The sequence below is a fragment of the Oreochromis niloticus genome, linkage group LG16, assembly GCF_001858045.2.
Source record: "Oreochromis niloticus isolate F11D_XX linkage group LG16, O_niloticus_UMD_NMBU, whole genome shotgun sequence".
NCBI lineage: Eukaryota > Metazoa > Chordata > Actinopteri > Cichliformes > Cichlidae > Oreochromis > Oreochromis niloticus.
This window is the reverse complement of record NC_031987.2, coordinates 13,968,929-13,984,489: the sequence shown is the minus strand read 5'-3', so window position 1 is coordinate 13,984,489 and position 15,561 is coordinate 13,968,929. Positions and strand designations below refer to the sequence as shown.

The 15,561-nt window shown below is 39.3% G+C and overlaps 2 protein-coding genes across 3 annotated transcripts; both read left to right on the top strand.

The window, feature by feature from the left end:
- Positions 1-1,442: 1,442 nt before the first annotated feature.
- Positions 1,443-8,107, top strand: cflara (CASP8 and FADD-like apoptosis regulator a). Of its 2 annotated transcripts, none has more exons than XM_025904147.1 (10): positions 1,443-1,682; positions 1,778-2,124; positions 2,207-2,312; positions 2,458-2,593; positions 4,289-4,344; positions 4,440-4,464; positions 4,655-4,698; positions 4,801-4,879; positions 5,715-6,216; positions 6,309-8,107. In XM_025904147.1, the coding sequence occupies exons 2-10, from the start codon at positions 1,838-1,840 to the stop codon at positions 6,436-6,438; spliced, it is 1,365 nt and encodes a 454-aa protein (XP_025759932.1). In that variant the 5' UTR covers positions 1,443-1,682; positions 1,778-1,837; the 3' UTR covers positions 6,439-8,107. The 2 variants fall into 2 exon arrangements, with proteins under 2 accessions (XP_025759932.1, XP_013128130.1); XM_013272676.3 differs by having other exon boundaries at positions 4,652-4,698.
- Positions 8,108-9,270: 1,163 nt separating this feature from the next.
- Positions 9,271-14,920, top strand: LOC100712377 (CASP8 and FADD-like apoptosis regulator). Its single transcript, XM_019353203.2, has 5 exons — positions 9,271-9,357; positions 9,453-9,799; positions 9,882-9,987; positions 10,196-10,331; positions 12,109-14,920. Exons 2-5 carry the CDS (start codon positions 9,513-9,515, stop codon positions 12,723-12,725), a joined length of 1,146 nt encoding a protein of 381 aa, XP_019208748.1. The 5' UTR covers positions 9,271-9,357; positions 9,453-9,512; the 3' UTR covers positions 12,726-14,920.
- The last annotated feature ends 641 nt before the right edge of the window (positions 14,921-15,561 follow it).

Here is a 15,561-nt window from a genome sequence, read left to right as displayed (position 1 = left end):
CTATTGTGAAATCAGAACAAAAACAGCTTGATAAATGTAATAAAACCAGCATAGCAAATACATAACTTAAACAAATATTCAGAGCTTTGCTGTTTAATTTTTAATAAAGAATCATTTAGATTACATTAAATTAAGTTTAAATTGTTACAATTTAAACATAATTGTACCAGATGATGTATGAATAATAAAGGGACTTATTACAGCAGATTTGCCTCTGACATAGATTTGCTTCTGTGCAACAGGGCAAGCATGACTGTTTTGTTCCACAGTATGACCGAAGAGGAGAGGGTCCACCTACCCCTTGCTGCAACACTCAGTGGGTGAAAGGTGTTGGACAGGAAGCTGTTTCTAAAGACTTTATTTTCACAGAGTTTAGTGAGGCTTCTGGTTGAACCTCGAGAGATCTTACAGGCAGAGAAGCAGGATTATCATCTTTAGTGGTTCAGCGTTTAACGTGAGGCTCAAATCTCTCAGCACACGACTATCCCAGCATGACACAGCATGATAAACACAAAATCCAAAGAATGAACTAATGTCACTTTGTTGTGTAAAATGCAGTCATAGGTGTTCAAACTACAAAGCCCCGCTCTTTTTAAAAGAAAATATACTGTAGCTGGTTTTATACATGATGGGCAAAAAGATTCTTTGCTGAGGGAAAAAGTCAGGTTATTGCAAATTATGATCCACTTAAGTGATACATTTATCTTTTTTCCAACTTGTATGAGAAAATTATTTTCTCTCTGGTAAAAACAAACAAACAAACAAACAAACAATAAAACAAAAATAAAAAGAATCTATTGCATTGACAAATTCATTTATATAGCACATTTAATTCTATGTAAAAATCAAAATGCTTAACATAGAAGCAAAAAACACTTTACAGAGAGTTAAACACAGTTACATTTTACACATTTTACACAGTTAAATTTAGGCCTGTGAGAAAAAACAAGGTTTTGAGTCTGTTTTTGGATTAGACAGAGATGTAACTGACCTCAGCACCACAGTTATGCCTGATTTAGACTTCCGCAGGAAATCTGCATCATAACTTACAACGTAACCTCGAAATTTCCTTTAACCCTTCGCAGCAACCTTCTAATTAACATGAGGTGCACCTCCCAAGACATGTAACCCTACGTTGGGGTCGATGCAGCCGACAACGATTGAGTGGCGTGTGGAAGGTTGCAGCTGACAATTGTCATAAGTTAGACTGTAAACTTTTCGCAGAAGTCAACCTTAACTGAAAACACCCTCACCGCATTTAGATCTAATTTTGTAACTGATGACCTGGGTTCTTTATGAACCATATTAGTGTCTTGATTATTCCATATTTTTCAGTGCTTTTTAAAAAAATCTGCAGACAGTATATTTTCTTGGAAGGTCCTGGAGGTGAGGCTCTTCACCGCTCGTGCTTGTGCCATGACTTCATTTGTGGGTGTGGTCTATCGGCTGCCATTTTTCTTTGCTTTCCCTTTCGGTTGTGCCATTGCGCAGTTTTTGTAAAAGGACAGAACTTATATGGTATTCATCCGGTTAAGTTTTCTTTGTTAAGCGGATCCTCGCTGGTTTCATTTTACGTTGGGAAGTATTTGGTAAATCCCCTCCCTCGGGTTTTTAAGTGGTGCGTCACTTCTATAGTTTCCCTTCTTCTGCTTTGCTACGTGTTTGTTGCAGGACTCTTTTCGGTAAGTTCTCTCTATAATTTCGTCTATTAGTGATGGGTTATTATATTTTCACGACTTTTTGTGGATCTTAACATGGCGATTATTGTGACCCACAGGCTTTGACTACAATTCTTTATTCTGGACTCATCACCTCTTAAAGTTTTACCAAATTCCACATGGCTGTTCCGGAACAATTTCAGCTACATGCTATAAATGAAATCGCGGAAGCTCTCAGCAGCAATGAACGCAGTAGGCTCTTCTATCTATGTGAAAGCTTGGACACGGACCACAGTGTGGCTTGTATGAAGGAGATGCTCAGATCAAAAGTGACGCACCATCAAAACGCTCACCTGTTTCTGGCACAGCTCATGTTTTGTTTGGGGCGTTTGGATATCCTAAGGAAGGTGTGTAAAGTCAGCAGGGATGACTTGGAGAGGACCAGACAAATGGTCCCAAGTTTCAGGTAAGACATCCTTTAAGATGAGCTGATTAATCCTAAAGATTTGAAGAATTGAAGTTAACAGTGTTTGTTCCACTTAATGCAGAGTATTGATGGCAGAATTAAGTGAGGAGCTGGACACCGGAGATTTGGACAGTATTAAATTCCTGTTAACTTGCAAATTATCTCGTGAAAAGCTTGAGAAGACAAAGGTAAGAAAACACACAAAAAACCCCAGAATGAATGAGGCATGATTTTGTTTTCACTCATTCTGAAATGTATGTGGGTGGGGATTTATTATTACCGTAACAAACCATGCTGCAGTCAATGATGGGACCCCCCCCCTTTGTGTTACAGAGTTTCCTGGATATTATTGTTGAACTTGAAAAGCTGGATTCAGTCTCACCAGAAAGACTTGACGTCGTAGAGGAGTGCTTGAGAAACATTGGCAGGATTGATCTAGTCAAAAAACTGACCACTTACAAGAATTCAGGTTAGACTGTGTTTCTGTGTTTCCCTTTTCCCTTTATATACTGAAGGGCTTAAAATAGTATCTCCATGAGAAAGGTTTGTAACAGTTTTGCAGTGAGAAGTGGGAAACACTTCCCTACTAGTTACACAGAACTGGTTTAAGTTTTATGTTCCTCGTCAGTATAGCATACCCGAAACTATTGATACTCACAATCACTCACAATTAATGCAAATATCTATCTCAGTATTTCAGAAACTGCTGATCTACTTGGATTTTCCCACGTCACCATCTCTAGGGTTTACAGAAAATGGTACAAAAACAAGAACTTATCCAGTGGGCGAAAATGCCATGTTGATGTCAGAGGTCAGAGGATAAGGGTCAGACTGCTTCAAGCTGATAGGAAGGCAACAGTAACCCAAATAACTACTCGTTACAACCAAGGTACCCAGATGAGCATCTCTGAATGCGCAACACGTTGAAGCTTGAAGGAGATGGGCAACAGCAGCAGACCACACCAGGTGATTTCCATGGGTTCACCAAAACTGGACGTCAGACGATCAGAAAAATGTGGTTGGGTCTGCCGAGTTTCACTTTCTGATGGTTCAGATGGTAGGGTCAGAATTTGGCTTAAACAACGAAAAAAGCATAGATTTGGATCCATTCTGCTTTGCGTTAATGATTCACACTGTTGTTGTTGGTGGTGTAATGGTGTGGGAGATATTTTATTGCCCCCCTTAGTATTGTTTAGCACTACAGTCTACCTGAGTATTGTTGCTGATCATGTCCATCCCTTTATGATCTCAGTGTGCCCATCTTCTGATGGCTGCTTCCAACAGGATAACGCGCCACATGACAAAGCTCGCATCGTCTCATCCTGGTTTCTTGAAACATGACGATGAGTTCACTGCAAATGGCCCCCACAGTCACCAGATCGCAATCTGATAGAGCACCTCTGGGATGTGGTGGAACGGGAGATTTTCCACATTGATGTTTAGCAGCAAATGCGTGACGCTATCAAGCTGACATGGACCAAAATCTCTGAGGAATGTTTCCAGCACCTTGTTGAATTTATGCCGTTGAGAAGAATGGAGGCAGTTCTGAAGGCAAAAAGGCATTCTACCCAGTATTAGCAAGATGTACCTAATAATGTGGCTGGTGAGTGTAGTAAGCAAAGAATTGGAAGTTTATTACATTTTCCTTACCAAAAACTCAGTATTAAAGGTAAACACATTTTTCAGTTTGTGACAACCTGTCCTGAATTTAGCCTACCTTTGGCCCTTGTTCACCTGGGACTGGCACCTGAGACCCTAAACTGGATAAACAGCTAAGAAAATGAATGGATGGATGGACTTTTTTTGTGGCTGTGCTCTGTCATGATGTTCAGCAACTTTGAAGCAAAAGTTAAAAGATTATGATCATAAAAAAATGACATCAAAATGCATTTCAGTTTTATTTAACCCCTGCAACCATGAGCCCGCCTTGCTTATTTAGTCCACTATAAAGTGAAGTTCAGGGTAATCGTACTTAAGACATCACATGGATTCATTGAGACCTTTCCCTTTAGGGTAGATACAATTTTCAGTACTAATTTAATGCTGTTTATTTAATGTGTTGGTATGTTTCAAATGTAATAGGATATTTTTTCTTTAAACAAGGACAACAATAGAACAGCAAACACAGAGACATTATGTATGTATATTTGCCTGTCTTTTACAGCTAGGGCACCTGAACAGCAGCGAAATTTGTCTCTGCAGCAACCCCGTAGAATTTCTGTGAGTGAGACACTTTACAGATGTTAGTTCACATTTCCCATAATGTTTTCTCCACTAAAGCCATAAAAATATCTCCTCTTTCTTTTCCTCTACAGCATGTTACACAAGAACGCTGCATGGGTAAGACTAGCAAAATACCACAGATGTGTAGCCTAAGACTATATTTGTAATCAAAATACCTTTTCATCCCCATGAGACACATATTGACAGATATCTAGTCTCACAGGGGCTTTACAGCTGGAAACCCCCTGTTGGCCCTGGTGTTTACTTTCTTCTTCTGCTAAACCATAACACTCTTTGTTTGCAGTAGAAGTGAGCCCACGACTAGGTGCCTGCGTACAGCCGCGCTCTGAGGTGAGGATTCCCCTCCCTCTCTGAGTATTTGATTATATTTTCAACTGTTGAATGACTCAATTGTATTTACAACATTTCCCCACTTTCTCATTTGAATTTCAGAGTGGGCCAGATTGCTATAAATTTAACACTAATCCCAGAGGACACTGTGTGATCATAGACTGCGTGGGTAATGATGGAGGTGAGACACAAAGCACTTTGTACTTTTCTACTTAAACAGAAGTACCAAAATCACAGTGTAGAAATCCTTAATTAGAGGTATAGTTGTGCATCTATAATCCTGCTGGGGGAGAAAAATAAATGGATGATCACCACATACTGTAATAGGTTTTAAAGCTGATGCATCATTGTGTACACAGGATTTTACAGTTATAGGTTTATCTGTATTCGATGTATTATTGGGTAGTTTCCAAACGAGGGACCAGCCCCATCCTAGAAAAATTCTTAATGAGAGAAGAAAAAGAAAACTGTTGTGCTACTCAGATTGTATTTCTTTGGGAATTTCTTTTATGTCTGCAGCTTTCGTGAAGAGGGAAGCTCATTTTACTTATTTGTGGTTTCTTGACAGTTGTTAAAATGTAGCTATTTTAGAAGGCAGGGAAAATTCAAAGGGTGTGAGCTTCTAAAAGAAAGAGCAATGTGTTATATTTTATAAGCTTAACGTGTGTGTTTTATTGTAGCAGTATAATTATAAAAAGTCTGATGTAACTACAGCTGAAACATAAATTTAGTGTAATTCAAGAACAAACAGTGTAGGACAGAAGCTCAAATGTAATTAAAAGTGCTTTACAGCTGCATATAACTGCCTAACAGGGGTACTTTTTGCATGTTGCAAGTTTTTGCTGTCAAAATGTGCATTTTAATCATTGTATTCAGATCATAAATGTTCCCTTACACTTTCAGTAGTTTTGGTTGCCACTGATCTGTGTTTAAAAAATGTAAAGCTACATTTGTCTTTTTAAATTATTGTCAAGGTGATGCTTAAATTCTCGTTTCATCTTTGCTCACTCCTTCAGAAAAATTGGAACAAACATTTAAGGCTCTTCACTTCAGCGTGGATGTCCACCAGTATCTGAGTTCTGATGAGGTGTTTTCAGCTCTCAATATGATTCTCAATAAGATGGAGAAACTCAGAAATGATAGCTTTGTGTGCTGCATCATTAGCCGTGGCACAGAAAGTCAACTTTTGGGCACAGATTCGACTGGATATGGATTTTCTATCAACGAAGTCAGGCGTCTTTTCAATGCTAATAGATGCCCGTCGTTGGCGGGCAAGCCCAAACTTTTCTTCATCCAGAGATACAACGTACCTAAGTTGTCCCCGCGCCCCAGGATGAACCTAGATGATGAGCACCTCGAGACAGATGGCTGTGATGGGGCTGTCACAGCAGCTATTCCTATGGATGCAGATGTGTTCTGGAGTCACTGCTGGACAGATGAGCGTCAGCTGGAAGAAGAGGAACATAGCTCTGTGTATGTGAACGCTCTGACAAATGCTTTGCGCAAAGCCCAAAACAGGTATAAACACTATCTAACTTTACCCCATCATCATGGTAGTTTTCTTATAAGTTTCTTATAAGCTAAACTGTTATTTGTTTGTGCTCTTACAGGAAAATTAAGATTGATGATATTCAAATGGAGGTGAACAATGTCGTCTTTGAACACAGCAGAAGTAATCCACAAGCCAACTACCACCTTGATGTAAAACACACCCTGAGGAGAGATCTGTACTTACAATAAAGAATTTATTTACTATTTGTTTGCTAAACACCGTGAAGTATCTGGTACCAGCAGATAGACCTTAGAGTCACTGTGGCTCCTCAGCTGAATTCTCCTGATACCCTTCTGTAACTAGATGTTAAATTCAGTTAGTGTGGGGATGGAAAAGTTAAACATCCACACTGATAATTAGTTACGGCAGCTCGAACTCAAGTTAATTATTTGCTTATCAGTAACTTAGTGCCTCCTCAGTGCTTTTGCAGCACTGAGGAGGCCACCGACTTTGGAGCGGAGGCGACTGTCCAGGTCCTGTTTCCTTGTGATAAAAAAAGAGGACATTCATCAGCTTGCGCAGCTAAACTATACTTGTGGACTTCTTAATCTTTGAGCGCAGGTGTCTCCATCCCAATGCCACGGGTCTCTGAAATCATGCACGTAGCCGTGAAGTCTGCCTTTACAAACATTTGTGAAAAAATGGGCCGTTCTAAAGAGCTCACCAAGTGCAGTGCTGCAATACGATACCACTGCCAGTGAAAGTTCTTGGCTCCTAGATATTCAGCAATCAACTGTAAGTGGTATGATTGGAAATGAAAGTTTTTAGGGACCACAGCAGCTAAGCCATGCAGCGGCAGATCGGCTAAAGTCGTAGAGTGCAGTCGGCCTGAGGTATATAGTGCGTTAGAGTCACCACCACACTGCTAACTCGTTAACTGCAGAGCTCATCGGGGATTAACGTCACAAACATAGCAAACATATTTTGCCTTGAGTACACGGTCAATTGCACATAAATGACAGCATGAAGGCTTCTCTGTCTTTTCATTTCTGTTTTCGCTTTATTTTATTTCATTTTTTTATGTAGCACATGAGTCAAATGGCCCTCAATCAAGTTTGTTGCCCGTCCAGTTGTATACTACTGCTGACAGTGTCGGACAAACAAGTATTGATGCAGCTCAGAACTTGCTCAAGAAGAACGTTTTTATTGCGTATATAGTGACACCTAATGGTCATATGTAGTCACAACATGTTATAGTTGGAGGTAAAAACTGAAAACGTTAAATGTGTATTTATTGTTATTATTAACTTTAATTTTCACCCAGGGTGTTGGTGGATGTTTAATAATATATGTTGTATTTCAACAGATTGATCATTTTAGCAGATAAATCAACTGCGACAGTTCCCAACCTTAACTCCACAGGCAGCAACGTTTTAAAACTTAAAGGTTTACCAAACAGGACACCCAGTCATCCGGACTGTGAAGGTTACAGTGCATTGGGGGAAAGGAAAAAAAAAGTATGCTTAAAACTTAAAGATGACTTGCAATATTTATTTACACTCCACGCTGTACATTTGTGCATTTGTAACATTTTTTTTCTTGTTGAAAACAATCTAAGCTAATTTGTACTTTAAATTATTATTTTTAAAATGTATGCAGAAACCTTGAAAACTTCTCTTAATGAAGGAAACACTATCATGCTTTTTTTTCAATGTACTTAAATATATATTTATGTATATGTAAAAAGAAATTCCCCCTGATTGATGTTGTAATATTTGTAATTTAACCCACTACTGTAGTTTGTTTTTGTCACCGTGTAAGTACATTACATTTTTTTGTTTGTTTTAAAATATGTATCTATGTTAGTGTGCTACAGTGCAATTGGGAGGATGCTAACATAGTTGATACAAAATTTAACATTTCATACAAAGTTTTTTGTATGAACTGAAATGTTAAATTTAACTTCTATAAGCTAGTTTTTGCCTTTAAAAAAGTTAGTTATATTGTATTTAATATTGCATCTGAAAAATATGTTTGTATAGTCTATGTGTGTGTTTTACTTTTATTTTAAATGTTTTCTATCATATTAATACATGTTATATTACAACAAGGTTAAAAGAAAAAATAAAATAATGACTGATATAATGATATTCATTAGACTTTGTCCATTTTGAGCATCATTTGACCTTTTAGAAGTGCAAATCATTGAGACCATGTAGTATTATATTTTCCAAGAAACTGGGAAATGTCATGCAAATGTAAATGGCCATGTCTCCAATTTGAACAAAGACGATGGTCAGTGGTAACTTTATTGTCCCCAATAGGAAATTGATTTGCAGTATGTCCATACACAGAAACAAACAAACAGACACACACACACTTAAACACACAAAAGCCCAGAGAGAACAGCCCAAATTTTATCATCAACAGATTGCAATGTGCAGTCCTGATGGCAACAACACTCATGGTTTAGAGTTATTAAAATCAGCAGGTATAAAAACTCTCTGCATCTTGGTCCTCACTGCAAGCACTTTATACCGACGACCAGAGGGAAGCAGCTGAAAATCATTAATGAGAGGATGGAAAAACAAAAGGTTTTGAGTCTGTTTTTGGATTAGACAGAGTTGTAATTGACCTGAAAGACCACAGTTATGCCTGATTTATACTTAGACTTAGACTTCATAACTTACAATGTAACCCTGAAATTCCCTTTAACCGTTCACAGCAACCTTCTAAATAACATGAGGTGCACCTCCCAAGACATGTAACTCTACGCTGGGGTCCATGCAGCTGACAACGATTGAGTGGCGTGTGGAATGTTGCAGCTGACAGCTAAAGGGGGTTACGTCATAAGTTAGAATGTAAACTTGCAGAAGTCAACCTTAACTGAAAACACCCTCACCGGATTTAGATCTAATTTTGTAACTGATTACCTAAGTTCTTTATGAATCATAATTATTCCATATCATTCAGTGCTTTTTAAATCTGAGGAGTGTTCCCCCAGGGTGCTCCCCCCTGCCCCCTCGCTTTAACTGTAGTTTTATTTCCACGAACTCAAGGAAGTCCTGAGGTGTGTGTCTAAGTTCGTACTTGCGAGTGGACTGGGTGTGGTCTCTTTTTTTTTGCTGTGTATTTCCTTGCGTCTGTTTGTTGCAGGACTCTTTTCGGTAAGTTCTCTCTATAATTTCGTCCATTAGCGATGGGTTATTATATTTTCACGGCTTTTTGTGGATCTTAACATGGCGATTATTGTGACCCACAGTCTTTGACTACAATTCTTTATTCTGGGCTCATCACCTCTTAAAGTTTTACCAAAGTCCACATGGCTGTTCCGGAACAATTTCAGCTACATGCTATAAATGAAATCGCGGAAGCTCTCAGCAGCAATGAACGCAGTAGGCTCTTCTATCTATGTGAAAGCTTGGACACGGACCACAGTGTGGCTTGTATGAAGGAGATGCTCAGATCAAAAGTGACGCACCATCAAAACGCTCACCTGTTTCTGGCACAGCTCATGTTTTGTTTGGGGCGTTTGGATATCCTAAGGAAGGTGTGTAAAGTCAGCAGGGATGACTTGGAGAGGACCAGACAAATGGTCCCTAGTTTCAGGTAAGACATCCTTTAAGATGAGCTGATTAATCCTAAAGATTTGAAGAATCGAAGTTAACAGTGTTTGTTCCACTTAATGCAGAGTATTGATGGCAGAATTAAGTGAGGAGCTGGACACCGGAGATTTGGACAATGTTAAATTCCTGTTAACTTGCAAATTATCTCGTGAAAAGCTTGAGAAGACAAAGGTAAAAGAAAAAAATAATGAAAGGGGCATGATTTTGTTTTCAGTCATTCTGAAATGTATGTGGGATGTGGGTGGGGATTTATTATTAACAAACCATAGTGCAGTCTACGATGTCGCCCCCCCCCCCCCCAATAAAACAAACAAACAAAAACAACAACATTTTAGACACTTAAGCTGACAGTTTTTTTGCCATTTCTTTTGTGTTACAGAGTTTCCTGGATATTATTGTTGAACTTGAAAAGCTGGATTCAGTCTCACCAGAAAGACTTGACGTCGTAGAGGAGTGCTTGAGAAACATTGGCAGGATTGATCTAGTCAAAAAACTGACCACTTACAAGAATTCAGGTTAGACTGTGTTTCTGTGTTTCCCTTTTCCTTTTATATACTGAAGGGCTTAAAATAGTATCTCCATGAGAAAGGTTTGTAACAGTTTTGCAGTGAGAAGTGGGAAACACTTCCCTACTAGTTACACAGAACTGGTTTAAGTTTTATGTTCCTCGTCAGTATAGCATACCCGAAACTATTGATACTCACAATCACTCACAATTAATGCAAATATCTATCTCAGTATTTCAGAAACTGCTGATTTATGTCATTTTAAAATTACCAATAACAAATTCAGCTGTTTTAGTTTTGGTGGAAATTGGGTCAAGGCTACACAAAATGTGAAAATCAGTAGCTACTTGGACAGGAAGATTGTCCAAGTTTGAGATTATGGAGGAGCTGGCAGCAATGTGCTCAATGTAAGGGACTGACTGGGAGTGATTTGAGGTACCTGGATACTTTTATAGGTCTGAAAATGGGACAAACCCAGAATATTGCAAACTCAACGTTTGAAGTGGATATAAGATAAAGTAACTAAAATGAATGCAGAACTAAAATTGTTATTTTTTCCAATGTATTATACATCAAAATGTGTTGTGTTAGTCAGTGATTAAAAAAATTAAACGTAATGATGATGTAACTAAAATAGTTAACTTAAGGGCAAGAGCAGTGAATTGAAGTTTGCTGCACTTTTGATGTATAGGGAGAAGACTTTATCCCATCTTAGTGACAGTCACCATGAATTGCATTTCCACCTCGTAAAATGCGAACGATGTGGTCGGGTCTGTCATAGTGGTGCCGAAACTCAGGAACAAAAGAAAAAATGTGGCGGAACCCCAACCGGGGGAGCAGGTGGAGGTGTTTCGCCGCCAAGTGGAACAACTGCGGGACCGGTCCGAGCGCCAAATGCAGCTATTAGAAAGTCTGGTAGCAGCGTCTTCACCGGAGGTCAGCGCGCTGTTTGTTTCTGTGTGCTGGCCACCTGCCAAGCCGCCCATGAGCCGTTGAGCCATTGACTGATGGGCGGTCCACGCCTGCTGCGCTGCCACTGCTTCCCATGCAGTCGGACCTGCCTCGCCACTGCAGCTGCTGGATAAGTGGTCGTCCCCCAGATCCAACTCATCCCTGCCGCTGGTCCATGGGCCCGGAAAGCAGATGGTCGTGGACAATTTCCTCTCCCGCTCGCGGGGGGTAGGCTAGGCCGAGCGGCTCCTGGGCGTAGGTCAGGCGCTGATGGGGATATGTGGTGGGGTGTGGCTTGGGGGTCAGCTGGAAGCGATCCTGGACCCTACAGATGTTGCACAAGTAGTCCAACTTCTCCAGGATAGCACATCAATTCATGGCATTCATAGGTTTGCTGTGTCACCCTGCACAGAATCAAGAGCATGGAGGAGATTCCAGGGGACAGGCAGTTACTATAGGAGAGCTGTATGTGGTTAAGAAAGTTTTTTTTAAGCACCAGGACGTAGCTAGCAGATGTCCTGTGGGTTGTACGGTGAATCAAGTATATTCCTTAACAATAAGTGGATGCTCTGGGAGTTTGGAGGCCGAGACAACGAGAGGTGCTGTTGGATAGTAGTATGGTTAGTTAGCAGTTAGCGTAGGGGAACATGTTAAAGTATCATACACATTCATTCCAAAACTTAAGGTTTTGCAGTCGAAGATGATCAGTTTCCACGTACCCTTTTAGTAGTTTTGGTTGCCACTGATCTGTGTTGAAAAAATGCTACATTTGTCTTTTCAATTTATTGCCAAGGTGATGCTTAAATTCTTGTTTCATCTTTGTTTACTCTTTCAGAAAAATTGGAGCAAACATTTAAGGCGCTTCACTTCAGCGTGGATCTTCACCGGTATCTGAGTTCTGATGATGTGTTTTCAGCTCCCCAAGTGATTCTCGGTCAGAAGGAGAAACTCAGAAATGATAGCTTTGTGTACTGCATCGTTAGTTGTGGCACAGAAAGTCGACTCTTTGGCACAGATTCAACTGGCAATGGATTTGCTATGGACGGAGTTGGGTGTCTTTTCAATGTTAATAAATGTCCGTTATTGGCGGATAAGCCCAAACCTTTCTTCATCCAGAGGTACAACATACCTGAGTTCTCCCTGTGCCCCAGGGTGAACCACTCTGATGAGCACCTCGAGACAGATGGATGTGATGTCACAGCTATTCCTACGGATGTAGATGTGATCTGGAGTCACTGCTGGACAGATGAGCATAAGCTGGAAGAAGAGGAACATCGCTCTTTTGTCTTGTTTGTGCTCTGGAAAACTAGGGTTGATGTTCAGACGGAGGAGAGCCTGGCCACCGTTGAACACAGTAGAAGAAATCCTGAAGAAAGTTCTCACCTTGATGAAAAACATACTCTGAGGAAGTCCTCCTCCCTTTGGCATCTTGAGGATTTTTGTAAGGAATAGTAAAGAAAAGTAAATCTTAGAGCTGGTTATGTGGAAAAATCCTAGCAGATCAGCAGTTTCTGAATTTAAAAATTAAAGCTACATTAAGTTAATTTGTGCAAGTGAAATACAAAGCCCAAAACGGGTACAAACACTAGTAAAACAAACACCCTAAAGCACCAGCATTGATGTTACAGATAGGCCTTCGAGTCACTGTGCCTCCTCAGCTGAATTGTGCTGATACCCTTCTGTAACTAGATGTTAAATTCAGTTAGTGTGGGGATGAGAAAGTTAAACATCCACACTGATAATTAGTTACGGCAGCTCAAACTCAAGTTAATTATTTGCTTAGCAGTAACTTTGTGCTTTTGCAGCACTGAGGAGGCCACCGACTTTGGAGCGGGGGCGACTGTCCCGGTCCTGTTTCCTTGTGATAAAAAAAGAGGACATTCATCAGCTTGCGCAGCTAAACTATACTTGTGGACTTCTTAATCTTTGAGCGCAGGTGTCTCCATCCCAATGCCACGGGTCTCTAAAATCATGCACCTAGCCGTGAAGTCTGCCTTTACAAACATTTGTGAAAAAATGGGCCGTTCTAAAGAGCTCACCAAGTGCAGTGCTGCAATACGATACCACTGCCAGTGAAAGTTCTTGGCTCCTAGATATTCAGCAATCAACTGTAAGTGGTATGATTGGAAATGAAAGTTTTTAGGGACCACAGCAGCTAAGCCATGCAGCGGCAGATCGGCTAAAGTCGTAGAGTGCAGTCGGCCTGAGGTATATAGTGCGTTAGAGTCACCACCACACTGCTGACTCATTAACTGCAGAGCTCATCGGGGATTAACGTCACAAACATAGCAAACATATTTTGCCTTGAGTACACGGTCAATTGCACATAAATGACAGCATGAAGGCTTCTCTGTCTTTTCATTTCTGTTTTCGCTTTATTTTATTTCATTTTTTTATGTAGCACATGAGTCAAATGGCCCTCAATCAAGTTTGTTGCCCGTCCAGTTGTATACTACTGCTGACAGTGTCGGACAAACAAGTATTGATGCAGCTCAGAACTTGCTCAAGAAGAACGTTTTTATTGCGTATATAGTGACACCTAATGGTCATATGTAGTCACAACATGTTATAGTTGGAGGTAAAAACTGAAAACGTTAAATGTGTATTTATTGTTATTATTAACTTTAATTTTCACCCAGGGTGTTGGTGGATGTTTAATAATATATGTTGTATTTCAACAGATTGATCATTTTAGCAGATAAATCAACTGCGACAGTTCCCAACCTTAACTCCACAGGCAGCAACGTTTTAAAACTTAAAGGTTTACCAAACAGGACACCCAGTCATCCGGACTGTGAAGGTTACAGTGCATTGGGGGAAAGGAAAAAAAAAGTATGCTTAAAACTTAAAGATGACTTGCAATATTTATTTACACTCCACGCTGTACATTTGTGCATTTGTAACATTTTTTTTCTTGTTGAAAACAATCTAAGCTAATTTGTACTTTAAATTATTATTTTTAAAATGTATGCAGAAACCTTGAAAACTTCTCTTAATGAAGGAAACACTATCATGCTTTTTTAAATGTACTTAAATATATATTTATGTATATGTAAAAAGAAATTCCCCCTGATTGATGTTGTAATATTTGTAATTTAACCCACTACTGTAGTTTGTTTTTGTCACCGTGTAAGTACATTACATTTTTTTGTTTGTTTTAAAATATGTATCTATGTTAGTGTGCTACAGTGCAATTGGGAGGATGCTAACATAGTTGATACAAAATTTAACATTTCATACAAAGTTTTTTGTATGAACTGAAATGTTAAATTTAACTTCTATAAGCTAGTTTTTGCCTTTAAAAAAGTTAGTTGTGTTGTATTTAATATTGCATCTGAAAAATATGTTTGCATAGTCTATGTGTGTGGGGTTTTTTTTAACATTTTCTATCATATTAATACATGTTATATTATAACAAGGTTAAAAGAAAAATTAAAATAATGACTGGTACAATTATATGGGTTAGATTTGAGCATCATTTAACCTTTTAGAAGTGCAACTCACCGAGGCCATGTAGTATTTTATTTCCCAAGAAACTGGGGAATCACAGAAGAGCAACGACATCACATCTTATGTAAATGTAAATGCCCATGGCTCCGCTTTGAACAAAGAGTTTTGCAAATAAAATAAATAGTCTACAAATCCAACCTTAAAGACCCCTCATTACGCTTTTTAAAAATTCTGCACACAATTGCCATCAATGTGAGATGAATGTGTAATTATTTCTCGCTTTATGATATATGTAGACCTCTTTCTCACAGAAACTGTGGTAGTGTCCACTTTAGAACCTGCTGGGAGCATCAAAGTTGGATCCACTGATCTCAGTAGCGTTGACAGGGACTACTGCAAAAAAATCACCAACCATGTGCGGATGCACCCTGCAGATTCTGTCTTCCAATATCAGTTATGCTACATGTAAAAAAATGAAAGTATACATAAATATAGTGAAATATGGTGTGGTTCTTTAAAGGCGCAGTACAGCAGTAGTAAGTGAAGCTCTGAAAGCAGGACTAGGTTTGATGATGCTGACCTCTCCAGGCTTCCAGACTTTAGTGCTGCCATATGAACTTTGTTCCTTGTGTTTGACTTTCAGTCACAGGCTATTACCTACCACTCAACATACGACGTTTTCTGTTTCCAAAAAGCTGAACTGAAAAATATGAAAATCTGACAGTGAAATATTTGCACAGCATATTGTTGAATTCAAGATTTTTTTTCCTTTTAGCCTAAATATATTTAACTAAAATTAATTTTACTGGAATAGTATGAAAAACGCTTTGAAGCAATG

What these genes read in the sequence shown, in the direction of transcription:
- LOC100712377 (XM_019353203.2), top strand. Translation starts at nt 9,513, where the DNA reads ATGGCTGTTCCGGAACAATTTCAGCTACATGCTATAAATGAAATCGCG. An exon ending in CAAATGGTCCCTAGTTTCAG is followed by an intron (nt 9,800 to 9,881) that starts GTAAGACATCCT and finishes CACTTAATGCAG; the next exon opens with AGTATTGATGGCAGAATTAA. An exon ending in AAAAGCTTGAGAAGACAAAG is followed by an intron (nt 9,988 to 10,195) that starts GTAAAAGAAAAA and finishes TTTGTGTTACAG; the next exon opens with AGTTTCCTGGATATTATTGT.
- cflara (XM_013272676.3), top strand. Translation starts at nt 1,838, where the DNA reads ATGGCTGTTCCGGAACAATTTCAGCTACATGCTATAAATGAAATCGCG. An exon ending in GACCACTTACAAGAATTCAG is followed by an intron (nt 2,594 to 4,288) that starts GTTAGACTGTGT and finishes TGTCTTTTACAG; the next exon opens with CTAGGGCACCTGAACAGCAG. An exon ending in TACACAAGAACGCTGCATGG is followed by an intron (nt 4,465 to 4,651) that starts GTAAGACTAGCA and finishes CTTTGTTTGCAG; the next exon opens with TAGAAGTGAGCCCACGACTA.